Here is a 14,392-nt window from a genome sequence, read left to right as displayed (position 1 = left end):
TGTAGGCTTTATAAATCACATAGGCTATATTTTTTATACCTTTGTCCTTCAGTAAAAACTCTCCTTGGATAATGGAATTTTTATGAGGTATAATGAGATTGTTAACCTCCCTTTCCTCTACGTGAGGCTCTGTAGTATAAATAAAGCAAGGTTCTTTTTATCTTGCTCTTCCTTTTATCTATTTAAATTTTTTTTTCTTTATTTTGGGGGTAGGGCTCTAGATAGACTCAAGGAAGTGAAAGCTATGCTAAGCAGGGTAAGAGACTCTGACCAGGATTTTACCTCCATCTATTAAATGTTCTCAATTTTTCTTCCAAGATCTTCTTTCTTAACTTTTGTGTTTCTTTGAAGACTCAAATAAAAAACTCATCAGATTTTTCTATTACCTAAAAATCTTTATTTCAGTTAAATTCTTCAGCCCATTTCCCTTTGATAATTATAAGAAACAACAGGTCATTTAAAAGTATTTAGTTTCCACTGACTCAGACAGAGTAGGGTTTCCATCCAGTGGTGTTCTTAGGGGTAGACAACAAACCATGAAAGGGATTCCAGGGGATGGGTGTGTGTGTGTGTACAAACATCTTCTGCCAGGCTCTCCAAGCCTCCGTGTCCTCATCTGTAAAATGGACAGTGTTAGTACCTACCACAGGGTTGGGAGGAGGATTCAGTTAGAAAACATGTAGGGGGCTGGGCACAGCACCTGGTCACATGGAATGTTGCTTTTGTTTTCATAGGAATGTTTTTCTTTCAACACTAGATGATTAAACACTAACTCTATGGAGAAACTGAAGAAAAAATCCAGAAACTCCTAATGACCCTCCATTTTCTCCAGCTAAAAATTACCTTCAGCTAATATGTAGGAATGTAGTGCATTGATGCTTTTTGACGTTCAAAAAAACACACATGAACACATATATATATATCTTCATATTTATATATATATATATATATATAAAGCAAATATGGCAAAATATTAACAAGTGTTGAACTAGGTAGTAGGTTCATTGTAGTATCCTTTAAACTTTCTGTATATTTGAAATTTTTCATAATTGGAAAGTTGGGAAAAATTAAGCTAAAAAGCATTAGTTGCCAACAATTTTTTTCTGTCAGTTATTAAGTGGTAACTAATTAGTTACTAAGATGCTATGCCAAAAAGACCGATATAGAATGATTTAAATACAACAGAAGGGTCTCTCTCATAATTATCTAAAGATGGGCAGGCAATCCAGGGTGGGCAAAGCTCTGCCTCATGGCTGGTCAGCTCTGCCACCCTCAACATATGGCTTCTGCCTCTGGACCCAGGACTGCTTCTTCACTCATTGCTGTGTCCAGCCAGCAAGAAGTAGGAAATTCCAGGCATGCTTCTAAGGCACTGACCCCCAAGTCACAGACATATTTCTTCTCACATCCCATTGGCCTGAACTTTATGTCACCACAAGCATCTGCAAGGGAGGCTGGGAAATGTAATTGGGGCAACCATGTGCTGGTACCATAGTGAAATACTACATGCCCTGCTAAAAATTGCAAGGCATTGGTGGTGAGGTGGGTGCAGAGTTCTGTTATTAAAAGAAAGATAGAGAGAATAGACCCTGGGAGACAAGAGTTAAATTTAAATGGTTCCAATTTACATTTGTTTTTCTTCTTTAGAGAAGTTTTGCATTCAAATTATTTTCTTGTCTTTAAAATGTATCTCAAAAGGAATGATTTCAAGAGGTAAAGAGTTCTTGGGCACATCTATTGAATCATTTCTCTAATACAAACCAAGAAGTGAAGGAGCTGCAGTCACAGAAATGTTCTGAATTAGATCTTTTGAAGGTAACTATAAATAAAATCACATGGGGCTTCCCTGGTGGCACAGTGGTTAAGAGGCCGCCTGCCAATGCAGGGGACATGGGTTCGAGCCCTGGTCCAGGAAGATCCCACATGCCGCAGAGCAACTAAGCCCATGCGCCACAACTGCTGAGCCTGTGCTCTAGAGCCCGCGAGCGACAACTACTGAGCCAGTGTGCCACAGCTACTGAAGCTTGTGTGCCTAGAACCCGTGCTCCGAAACAGGAGAAGTCACTGCAGTGAGGGGCCCGCTCACCGCAACAAAGAGTAGCCCCCGCTAGACGCAGCTAGAGAAGGCCTGTGTGCAGCAACAAAGACCCAACAGAGCCAAAAATAAATAAATTCATAAATTAAAATAATAATAATAAAAAAATAAAATCACGTGAATACTAAGAAATATTTAACATATACATTAACTTCTTTCCTTATTGCATGGTAAGATAATTATTTAATCAAACTTTGTTCTTACTTTTCCAGTCATTTGAAGTTAATTTGAAATTATTGGAAAGTCACAGGGTCATATTTCATTCACTAGCTGTTAGTATCCTCAATTGAAGTCCATGTGAAATCTAATTTGGTGCCAGTGTAAATAGAAGATGTCAGGTACCTCAAAGAGCATCATGTATAAATAAAAATGAATGCATTTTGCTTTTATCATTAATGAAGTCCTTCATCTAGGGAATGCTTTTCACTGAAAGCAAATGGGCTTCTTACTGGTGTGGGCAGAAGGGAAGAGGGATCACCGCAGCCATAGGGCAGTGTTCAGGCTGGAGAGCAGCCCTCTTCTGGGCCACCCACGCTTGTTTCCATATGACTTATTGGTGTCCCTTGGGGTGTAAGGGACAGAAACGCTGCTCAGATTAGCCTATGTCCATAAGGGAATTTATTGGCTTCTAGGTGGGAAGGATTCTGGCATAGCTCATAATATCAAAAAGAGAGCTACAAAAAACAGTGCCTCAGGGACTGATTCCAGAGATTCAACAGTCCCAGGATGTTCCGTTTGTTTCAGCTTCTACGTATGTATGTGCAGAGGGCTTCTTATGAGGTGAGTATGGCCACCTCATCAAAAAGAAAGAACTTCTTGAAATAACTCAGACAGAGAAAGACAAATACTGTATGTTAGCACTTATATGTGGAATCTAAAAAACAAAACGAACAAATGAATATAACAAAAAGAAGCACACTCACAGATATAGAGAACAAACCAGTGGTCACCAGAGGGGAGAGGAAAGGAGGGGGAGGGGCACGATAGGGGTAGGGGGTTAAGAGGTACAAACTACTATGTATAAAATAAATAAGCTACAAGAATATATTGTACAGCACAGGGAATATAGCCAATATTTTATAATGACTTTAAATGGAGTATAATCTATAAAAATATTGAATCACTGTTGTACACCTGAAACTAATATAATATTGTAAATCAACTATACTTCAATTTTTAGAAAGAAAGAACTCTTTATCCTAGAGTCAATATAGCAATCCCAGGGAAGGACTCTGATTGGATCTGATTGGGTCACATGCCCACACTGCAGTAGAGAGGAAGGTGGATAAGAAAGCTAGCTGGAAAGATGGTTGTCCACGACACCTTTTTCCCTTCCCAGGTTTGAATGATTTTGACAGCCCCAAGCTTGGATGACTCAGGAACATATTCTGTGAGCAAGAAGGGTTGGGGTTTCTCTGCATGATTCAAAAGCTCGGACTCTTCTAACTGGTACTGGAGTCACACTTAGTCTTACAGCGGCTTCCTATTCCTCTTTCAACCCTGAGACACACAAGGAAGAGAAATCCTGAATGTCCACTCCATGTTTTTATTACTTTATAAACCATATTTTTTAGCTACTCTTCCACTCTATCCATCATAACACTGTCCAAGACAATGTAATGTCTTATGATTGCTGGTATAATTCTGACTTTGTTCTTTTGCTTTTGTTTTTAAGACGTCAACAGTGGAAAATGAAAGATACATTGGTAGGACACCCTAACTGAAACTGGTTTGTCACTGAGTCTCATGTATTTGAAATGGGTCATTCATTTTTAGTAAATGAGGATGATTCTCAGAAGTTGATCGATTTTATCAAAGGGTAGCATTAGATCTGCATGCAAATCTTGGTAGAATCTGCTCTCATTCTACAGTGAAAATATCAGAAGAAAGTGAGAACCTATATGAATAAGTCTGGAAATGTTGCATGAAAAATCTCTTTATTGACATAGGGAAATACTCAAAATATAGTGAGTGTTAAGTGCAAAAGTGAGCTAGCTGTACACATCCATGTGTGCATATGCAAATACATAGTAAAACATGCCAAATTTAAACAGTGGTATCTCTGTGAGATGGGATTGTGGGTGGGTTTTGCTTTTTTCTTTATTTTTGCCTGGTTTTCTATGCAGAGCGTGTATTATTTTTGTAATTGGAAATTTTTATTTGAGAAACATACAAATCTTTGACCACACATCTACTCGTATTTTTGCAAAGCAGATAATGTGAAAAAAATAAGGTAAGACACTCAGGCTCCAGTTCAAAGCCAGCTACTCCCTGACCTTGGACAAATACCATCTTCTTTCTGGGTCTTACCTCTGTACAGTGAGGGATTAAAGTAGATGATCTCCAAGGACTGGTCAGGTTTCAGTCTCCTACACTCTAAATTATAAGAACATTGCAATTTGATTTGTTGGAAAAGCTATTATTTCATGTGGAATGAGGGAGGCAACATCATTGCTGAACATGTATTTATTAAAAGTCACTTGGTAAAAAAAGAAAAGAGTTTGTCCTGAAATCTTTTATAGAGTTAGGTATTTTGTCATCTTCTAATATTTAAAATTTAAAATTTGGTGGCTGTTTACTTATTAATACTTATTTAAAAGTGAATTACTGTCACTATCTTATTATTCTGAATAATACCCAATTTTTATTAAGAAAATTCTCATTGAGTATGTGAGAGCTGGCCTCTATTGGCTGACGTACAAGAAGGAATTTATTGCAAAATTCACCTTTGGCCCTGGTGCTGATGAAAAAGGAAAGATCCTGGCTGCCAAGTGCTCCCAGGCTCCCCCCTCCTTCCCATTTCATTCAGTCAACAGGAGAGGTCGTTCAGGAGTGAATGCGTCCTTTGTGCCTGTGGGAAAGGAGCCAGTAGCTAGGTTTGAGAAAGGAGCAGTACCCGTCAGCCCTGCCTGCAGCCAAAAGGCTATATCCTCACTGACCAGCGTCCCAATGCCAGGCAGAACATGACATTCTCAGATCCTCTACCCTGAGAGTAAATCTGTCAGGTTCCACTGCTTATATTAAATTCAGTACATTTGGTGAATGGGAATAAAAAGGGAAAAGATTTGAGATCTGAGACTTGCACTTGATGAATGCAAATGAAAATGTCCCTACCATCAAGCTATGTCTGACTCGGGCTGTGAGAGTGGGCCTTTAGTGAGGCAGGACCCACTGCAGACTTGTTCCTTTCAACTTGTCCAAGGACTCCAGTAACTCAGCCAAGGAAAAGACGAGCTGCCAACACACTCCTTTCAATGCAACACACTGAGGCCTGCATCCTCCTATCCAAACAGTGCCGTCAGCCGTGGTTACGTTCCACACTAGCCCGCAAAATTCACTTTAATACAGCTGTTTGCATGGTATATTTGCCATGAAAGCCAGTATGAAATCCTTTTACTTTTATTTTTTTTTAATTTTTTGCCCCACCGCACGGCCTGCGGGATCTTAGCTCCCCGACCCGGGATCAAAGCCGCGCCCACTGCAGTGGAAGCACGGAGTCTTAACCACTGGACCGCCAGGGAAGTCCATGCATTTGTATTTTATACACTATAGTTCAACAAACCTATGGATTAACGAACTTTCGTAAGACTAGCCTAGGCATCTGACTTCTATATATTTTTCTGAGAGTTTTTTTTGAGTAATTTTAGTTCTCACATTTGAGAAAATGTAATCCTAGTTCCCAACTAACATATAAATGAGCTTTAAGCAAATAAAGTCTGTGTAATCTGGGAAATTACTGGGCTTTTTAAATGTTTTTTAAACTTTATCTTATTTATCCTTACTCAGTTTTTGTGCCTGAGTATATGATCATGATCTAATATGTCATGTTATCAGTATTAAAGAAGCCCCCGTAATCTCATCAGGAGTCTGAAGATCCACAGTTCTCTCCCTGAGCTCTCCTTCTGTTGACTTAGATATCTTAGTTTGACTTAAGTTACCTTGGCAGAGACCACGTCTTTTTATTGCGAACCGCACCAAGGATGCGGTCAGGCCTCAGTAATATTTCACAGTGAAAATATCCGCAGCTTCTCTGACAGTCTGCAGAAGGAGCCGGTCCCGCTGCTGAGCAATCCCACTGCGTCAGGCAGAAGCGGTTTGTAGCAGGACAAGGAGAGGGGTCGGCTCCACCTAGAAAGGCGCCCCTTATTCCAATATGATCTCAGTCTGCATTACCTGTGCAGTCTATTCCTATAGAAATGGGGGACAGGTAGCCTCTGAGGCACTTTTTCTGCTGCTCAGATCGCGACAAACACCTAGAAGGAAAATGGAGGTTTTAGCGTCTCTCTCCCTGCTTTGTTCCCCCAGGTAAGATCTCAGCAGGTCCCTCCCCTCAGAGGTGTCATTGAGGACCCAGACAGGGGCACACAGCCAGCCCGCCGACGAGGAGAACGATGGGCCGGGAAGCCACCAAGTGGTGTGAACAGAGAGGGGAGCGCACCTTCGCTTGGAGGGCGGGGAGCAGGGAACGGGAAGGGTGGCCCTGCGCTGGTCCTGGAAGAGGCGCAGGCTTTGGAAGAGAAGCGAGCAGGGAACTAGACCAGAAGGACAAGACGGCACCCATCCTTTTAACTCCTGGTCGCCAATCTCTTGTGTTTCAGAGGAAAGGCAGCCGGCACGTGAAAGGTGAAGACAGGAGCAAGGTCACGAGCAGGAGCACCGGACTGGACACGGCCCTGTCGCAGCCTGCAGAGGGCAGGAGCCCGCCCGAGGCGCGCCCCCTCGGCCCTGCTAGAGAGTGCGGGGTGAAGGGGAAGAGGCCGGCCCGGCACAGCAGCTTCTCCGGGCTCAGCAGCGGTGACAGCGTCCTGCGGGAAACAGATGATGGACAGTTTGACCAGGAAGATGGAGTAACTCAGGTCACTTGTATGTGAGCAAAGAAGGAAAGGAACAGAGGCCTTGTAAATAATTATTAAAATAATTGCCAAGTTACTTTATTGTATTGCTTTATCTGCATTTATGTAATACTTTGAATTTTTCCAGACTCAGGCTTTCCTCTAATCTACGTAAACTTTGGCTCAACCTTCCAGGCAAGGAAGAATAACCAACATTACAGTTTTCTCAACTAAAACATCTGTTTAAACAGATGTCTTATGAGGTTATTAACCGATAATGTACTTCAGTGTCTCATGAATGCGCAAGGTATACTTTTCTTACAATTCCTGGTAAGACAACTAAATATCTCAACCAGTATTTTCACTTCATTAGAAAATTGTCAGGAAGTTAGAGCCTTACTTAAGCTGAAAATTCTCCCTCTCTCTCTCTCTCTTTCACACACACACACACACACACACACACACACACACACACACACAAAGGGCTAATTAATAAAGTACCTATTTCCTGAATATAACAATTAATCTAAATTTTGTCTTTAACTATGGTATGTATGTACAAAGCAAACCCTTATTTGTTAAAATATTCTTTGAAAAAAAATCCGTTTTGTATGTCTTTGGTTTTAAAGGGTCACCATGTTACCAACCTCGTACTGATTCATTGAGCTTAAACTTTCTTGTGTCTAATAGCCTAGAAACACAGCGAAGCAGCATCCCTTAAAATTCAATATAAGAAGAACCCACAATCTCAATATTTAAAAACCTTAGTAGACAGAATTAATTTTCTTTCTTTTAAATTGTAAATAGTCTGAAAAGGGAAACATCAACTTTAAATGGAAACTGATGTCTTTTATCGGCCTAGATATGAATTATGCTTTTATTTTGATTGCTAAAGCATGAAGAATGTGGAAACCCAGAATTTTCAGTCCTGCAGGAGTAAAAAGGTGCTCATAGCACATGCAATGTGTACAGTGACTTATCTGTTCCATCTCTGCTTTTCTTGCTCTGCTACGAGGGATGCCTTTGCCTTGCCCAGCCTTTAACAGGTAAAGATTAAAATTTTACAAAATAGAGGATTTTCATTTATCTACGAAAGGCTTACTTTGAAATGTGGGTTACTTCAAATGAATTACAACTGTGCCATTGATGAGTTCAGCCTATTATATATTTTTATTAGCATTGGTGTTGACATTATAAAGTCATTTGAATAATAAAATGTCATTCGTAATTGGGCTATTGTTTTATTGAACACAAATGCTCATAATGTTTTACACATATGACAGGTATGTATTACATGTTATCAAATATATAGTGTAACTAGGGACTTCCCTGGTGGTCCGGTGGTTAGGACTCTGCACTCCCAATGCAGGGGGCACAGGTTCCATCCCCGGCTGGAGAACTAAGATCCCGCATGCCGCACAGTGTGGCCAAAAAAATAAATAAACAGTTGCCATGGAAATCAACCATACTTCAAGAAAAAATTTATGGTGTAACTAAACTAGGTTGATCTCCATGAATTGTTGGTAAGATTGACATGGAATTATTCTACTTCTACCGTGCAGAAGCATTACCTTCATAGGTATAAAGGAACTGAAGAATATTCTGCTCAGTATTATTCTGTGGAAATAGCTGTCAACAGTATTTTCAGAAGTGTTTTTTTGTTTTGATTTTTAGATGAACCTGAGTTCCATATTCAAGAGTTGGTGAATTTTTGGTAGAAATAAATACTGCTTCTGGAGCCCACAAAATGCCATGAGTTACGAAACACAGGTAATGAACTCAGAAAGATCAGACAGTTTTTCCCAATGCCAGGGTCTACAACAGGCAGAGATTCTGGTATATTCTGTTAGTGTAAAGAAGGGATTTGAAGCATTAAAAACAGAGAAAGAAATTTATATCAACTAAAGGAAAACTCAGAAATCCCTTTTGATTTTTTTAAATTTGTATAAGAATACTTTCTTTTCACAGTTTGTTTCTAATCTGTTATTTCTTATTAAAAAAATCTTTTTATTAGAATAAACTTAGCTGTCATACCCTTAAAACCTATTTTATAAACAGTTACTCCAACAGTTACCCTTAAGCTATGTGGCAAACTTGTATGATAGTGAATAATGACCAAATGGTTCTAGAGTATTTTATATATATATATAAGTTATATATAAGTAACTCTGAGTCTCTTTTGAAAAAACAAAAAGTACCAAAACTTGGACTCTATATGCCTTAGAAGTTAAATGTGAGTAACCTTATCATTATCTGCCAGTTGTACATTCAGTTCTTTTCATAACGCTGTGTAATTCCTTAGGGGCTCTGGCATGTGAATTTTTAATACCTATAAATTATGATGATGAAAAAATATGCAGATCATAGATGTGGGTGTGAGGTTCTGCCATTCCCCTTGGTACAGCATCTATGACACTTCTGTCTTAGGTTTCCATAACCACCTGTTAGTTCCATCCCATTTGGGTTGAATGTCACCTGTTATCTCCATGGACAGCATTTAGCACCTAATTACCAGAGAAATTGCCACTGAGCTGAGGAGCAGCTCTATCAATGTCACTTAAAGACTACAGAAACATCACTCTTTTTAAGAGACCTGAGGGCTTTCAGGAACCTTCAGACACCTATAGAAGCAGGAGGCAGGGCTATGGTAAGTTCAAATCACAACTATCATCTCCAAATCATTTGTTTTATCAGGAGCAGGTGTTTGTATATTTGACTATAAATGTACCAGTTGCATTTTCATTTCTTTCATTCTGGAACAGCTAAGGAACTGTCTCTTTTTCCCAGGCTTTCCTCACTACCTTGACTCCTCACTACCATTCCCTCTAGGCTGGAAGGACTATGGCTCTTTCAACATTAAGACTAAAAAGGATTTTCTTCTCTCCACTCCTCAGGGCCCCAGCAGCTGCCTGTAGGGAAAGACTAAATTTCAAGTGAGCACTGAAATGGAGTGGTGCTAGCAATGGGGAGAGTCTATAACTAAGCATTTTAATTCAAAATACACTGGTGGGTATGTAGGAAAACCAGCTAAATGCCAACCATCAAAACCACGTCCATTTAAATAATATTAATTGGAGCAATTTATCATACCTTGAGAGCGAGTTATACTTGTGCAATAGCCCAAAGTTTATAGAGCCAGTTCTGACAAATGATTATACATAAACATAAGATGACCAGTGGTGAGTTTCTTGGTTTTATTTTTGCCTCATGTATCTCAGACTTGGAAGCTGAAGAAACCAGCAATCAGGAAATGCCAATGTTGCAGACCAAGAAAACCCTAACAAAAGCCTAGCAAGACGGCACATATTTAGACAATAACTGTTCTACTCCAGCCAAACACCACCACAGAAAAACCTGTGACCTCATCTGGACCTACACCAGCACAGACCGAGTGGAAAGCCTAGATTTCCACCCTCACAAGGCTATACCAAAGGGGCCCAACACCGCGGCCAGGGTGGTGTCAGAGAAAGACAGTAGGGAACTGGGGATTTCATCCCCACGGCCCAGTCAGAGGCTCCCCACCCTCGCCGCACAGTGTTAGTGGAGATCATGTAAGAAGTTTGGACTTCACCCCCATCCGTAGTTGTTACACACCTAGACAGCAGCTTCAAAGGAAAATCAGTTCTGGCAACATGGGAACATTTTTTTTTTAACTTTCTTTACCTGTTAAGTCATTTCCCTGCAAAACATTATCTCAACTGCTGAAAATGAAGTTCCAAAGTGTACACTAAGGCATAAAAGGCCAGTGAAGCAAACCAATAAGAAATGGAAATCAAGTTATTCTTATCTTCTCATCAAAAATGTAATCACTAAATAAAACAGCTGGGGGAATTAGAAGATTTGCCTACATGGAAAAAAGTTTGAATTGACCCTCCATGTTTCAATCAAGTGTTCACGCTGTCCTCCCAGTTAATCACTGCTGTGCCTGAGCCGCCAGGAGACCTGACTCTGGGCGGGCTAGCCAAGAACCACCTACACGGACTTCTGGGAAATCTGAAGTCCAGGCTTTCTAATGTAAGAATTTCTTTGGTTGGGTATGCGAAAAACTGTTAAACACACACATTTCAACTCCTTTGTGTCTTAATGGGGGTACTAATGCTCAGGGACAGAGTCGTTTTCAACATGTTAAAGTTTCAAAAGTAGAACCACTCACATCACTGTAATAAATGTGGTTAGTAAAATGACTTTTTATTTAACACAAGAGAATATAGCATGTCTTCTAATTTCAGTAAATTAATAGAAAACTGAGACACACCAAATTTGGATATTTTACTTACATTTCCTTTATTCTTTCTCAGACTATAGGCATAGTTTAATGTTTATACAGCACATACAAAAAGTGGGTTTTAACAGTTCAATATTTTTTCCTGTAAACATTAGTTCCTTAGCCACATGTCATTCTTCTGAATTTGTTCTTTTGGGAAACCATGTGACTCAAGATTTTTCTCCTTGTCTAACCCCCTCCAAAAGTATTAGTTAAGATTCCATTTTTTTAAAACTTCCAGCTTTATGGTATAGCTGCAGACTGACATTTTATATATGTTTCTCCCTTTTTCCCCACCTCTTCATGTAAAGAGCTACTGCCACGGACTTGAGTTAAAATGAATGGGATTCAGACCTTATTCCAAAATATCTTCCAGATGAATTAAAAATTAAATATAAAAAACAAAACTATAAAAATACTGTAATAATATATGAGCAAATATTTAGAGCATAATTCAAAACCTAGAAGCCATAAAGGAAAAGACTGTGTAAATACTAAGACTGCACATTTAAAACCTGCACACAGAAAAACACTCCATTAACATCATCAAAAGGTAAACAAAAAATTGGAATCAAGAAATGATCAAATAACAAAGGGCTAATATTCTAAGTATACAAAGGATGTTAATAAAAAACAGATGTACAACCTAGTAGAAAAAACTGCAAATGACACAAATAGGTAGTTTATTTAAAAGTCTTTTTTTTTTTTTTTTTTTTTTTTGGCCACCCCGCACGGCTTACAGGATCTTAGTTCCCCAACCAGGGATTGAACCCAGGCCCTCAGCAGTGAGAGCACAGAGTCCTAACCAATGGACCGCCAGGGAATTCCCAAGTAGTTTATTTTAAAAAGAAACATAGACAACCAATAAACATGCCCTGGTTTAAACTCACTAATAAAAAATTGTAAAACAACAAAAAAAGAAAATGTCTTTTTTTTTTTTTTTTTAATTGGGTTAGCAGTTTTCAAAAGATTGCTAATACCCAATGTGGGCCAGTGTGTGCAGCCCGGAGGGGAGCAGCCTTCTTATAACCAAGAAATAGCCTTGAGGAAGGTGGCCATACCCCAGGGATGGTGGGATGGAAAGTCAGGAGCCTGGGACACCAATGAAGGACCCTGGAGGCACTGCACAAGCCCAGGACTGCTGACCTCTGGCCTCGTTACAAAGAAAAGCAAAACCTTATTTGGTTAAGCCAGTCCATTCCAACACATGCTGCCTAAGACAATCCTACTCAACATAAGAATTAAAGAAGTCTCCCGAGGATAGGTAGCAGGCAATGTTCAGAAACATATGAAATAGCAGATCAAAACAGAGAAGCCTGAGCTTTGGAGCCAGGACTGAGCACAGACCCTGGCCCTGCTACTTGTTCCTGTGGACACTGAACAGCTACTTTGAAGCTCAGTTTATTTATGTGTAAAATGGGGATAGTAACAAACAAATTTAATCGTATGAGGATTTAGTGCAATTATGTGGGAAATGTACCACAGTTCCTGACACCTGGTTAGGTGCTCGAGAAATTGAAACCATTATTTTTTTTCAAAAGGTCCAGTTTTAAGTTTGCAAAGAAGTTCTTTTTAGTGAGGTGAACAATCTTATGCTTGGGGAAACTCCAGAATAAATACAGGGCATCTTTTAAATATGAATATAACAGCTAAAGATTTAAATATATTTCTATGTGGTAGATAAAAAGATTCACCAGTACTTTGCCAAGTATATTAGGTAGTTCACAGGGTCTCCAGAAGAACCAGAGACCCAAGACCGGATGCTAAGCAGCCAAGAACAAATTATGTCTGCAGAAGACCATGCTGCTATCTCTACAGGCACAGATGATGTTAAAGGCAGATATCCCAAATAAAAGGTGGGGGAGGGAGGATATATTTTAAGAATGCTTTTTAGTTTTCAGCGTTCAGTCTCTTGTCAGTGATGAAACCCTCCTCCTGAAACAGATTCCTTGTGAGAGGACGCAGGTTCACTCTCTCACTCATTCGTTCCTTTAACAAATATTTTTTAACTCTTGGTCAGTCTTGCACTTATGGAATCAACAGGCTAACGGAGGAGAAAGATAGTGCGTGAACAGTAATAGAAATAATCATGTAATTATAGTTGATGGAAATACTCATAGGAAGCTAAGTTTGCTAGGAGGGCATATAACAGATGAACCTAATATATTCAAGGTCAGGGAAGGCTTCCCTGAGCAAATGATATTTGATAAATAATAATATTCTAGTAATAGATTGTGTTTGTGTTATAAAATAATAAACAGATCATTTTAGTGAATTTTTTAAAAATACTTATTTATTTAGGCTGCTCCGGGTCTTAGTTTCAGCATGCGGAATCTTCACTGTGGCATGCGCACTTCTTAGTTGCGGCATGCGTGTAGGACCTAGTTCCCTGACCAGAGACCGAACCGGGTCCCCCACATTGGGAGCGCAGTCCTACCCACTGGACCACCAGGGAAGTCCCATAAGCAGATCATTTTAAACTTGAGGACCTATGAACTTCTCAGGGTTGCCCCAAAATGTTTGAGACCTGTTAAAAAATACATTGGCTCCAAAATAAGAAAACTGCCAAACTGAAATATTTAAATAGCTGTAAAACGTAATATATATAAAAACATTATTTCCTTTCATATTCATAAAAATGTCGTTAACTTTGAACGTAACTTGTAGATTAACTTTTCTCACTTCCAAGACATATGTGATGATGGATGAGAAACCACAGCCAATTGCAAACTAAGTGACCAATGGTGAGACAAATTCTTAAAATCAATTACAAAAAGCTGTTCAAATTTATATTTTTTTAATATACAAATAATATTTAATGTGAAATGGGGATACATTTTAATACATTTGGTCTGGTCTTATGTGGGGTGGACTCTACTGCCTACAAAGGTCTGAAAATTGTCTGGTTTTAAGGTCTTGGGAAGCTTGGGGCAAAGTATCTCAAACCTTGCAGAGCAGCACATGGTGTGCCAGGACCTGAGTGAGACTGGGGGTACAGATGGGCTCTTATCAGTAGATCTAGGGTGTCACAGGCATTGGGAGAGAGTAGGAAATAGGGAACTCAAAGATGAAAAATTCTTCTTCTGTAGGTTGAAAGAACATCTGCATCAGGAGAAATCTACCCTATCTGTCGCTCTCCACCTGGCCTCCCTTTCACCATCATCACTGCCTTTCTAGGTCACCATCTTGGCCCCTTTTCGC

The 14,392-nt window shown here is 39.5% G+C and overlaps 1 protein-coding gene across 1 annotated transcript in view; it reads left to right on the top strand.

The window, feature by feature from the left end:
• Nucleotides 1-7,385, top strand: part of RFTN2 (raftlin family member 2) — a 65,000-nt gene extending 57,615 nt beyond the window's left edge. The window contains exon 9 of the mRNA XM_007190470.2: nucleotides 6,694-7,385. Within this exon, the coding sequence (XP_007190532.2) occupies nucleotides 6,694-6,966 (273 nt within the window). The 3' untranslated portion in view covers nucleotides 6,967-7,385. The remainder of the gene's footprint in view (nucleotides 1-6,693) is intronic.
• The last annotated feature ends 7,007 nt before the right edge of the window (nucleotides 7,386-14,392 follow it).

Source organism: Balaenoptera acutorostrata, chromosome 8 (assembly GCF_949987535.1).
Source record: "Balaenoptera acutorostrata chromosome 8, mBalAcu1.1, whole genome shotgun sequence".
Taxonomy (NCBI): Eukaryota; Metazoa; Chordata; class Mammalia; order Artiodactyla; family Balaenopteridae; genus Balaenoptera; species Balaenoptera acutorostrata.
This window is presented reverse-complemented; position numbering and strand designations above follow the sequence as displayed.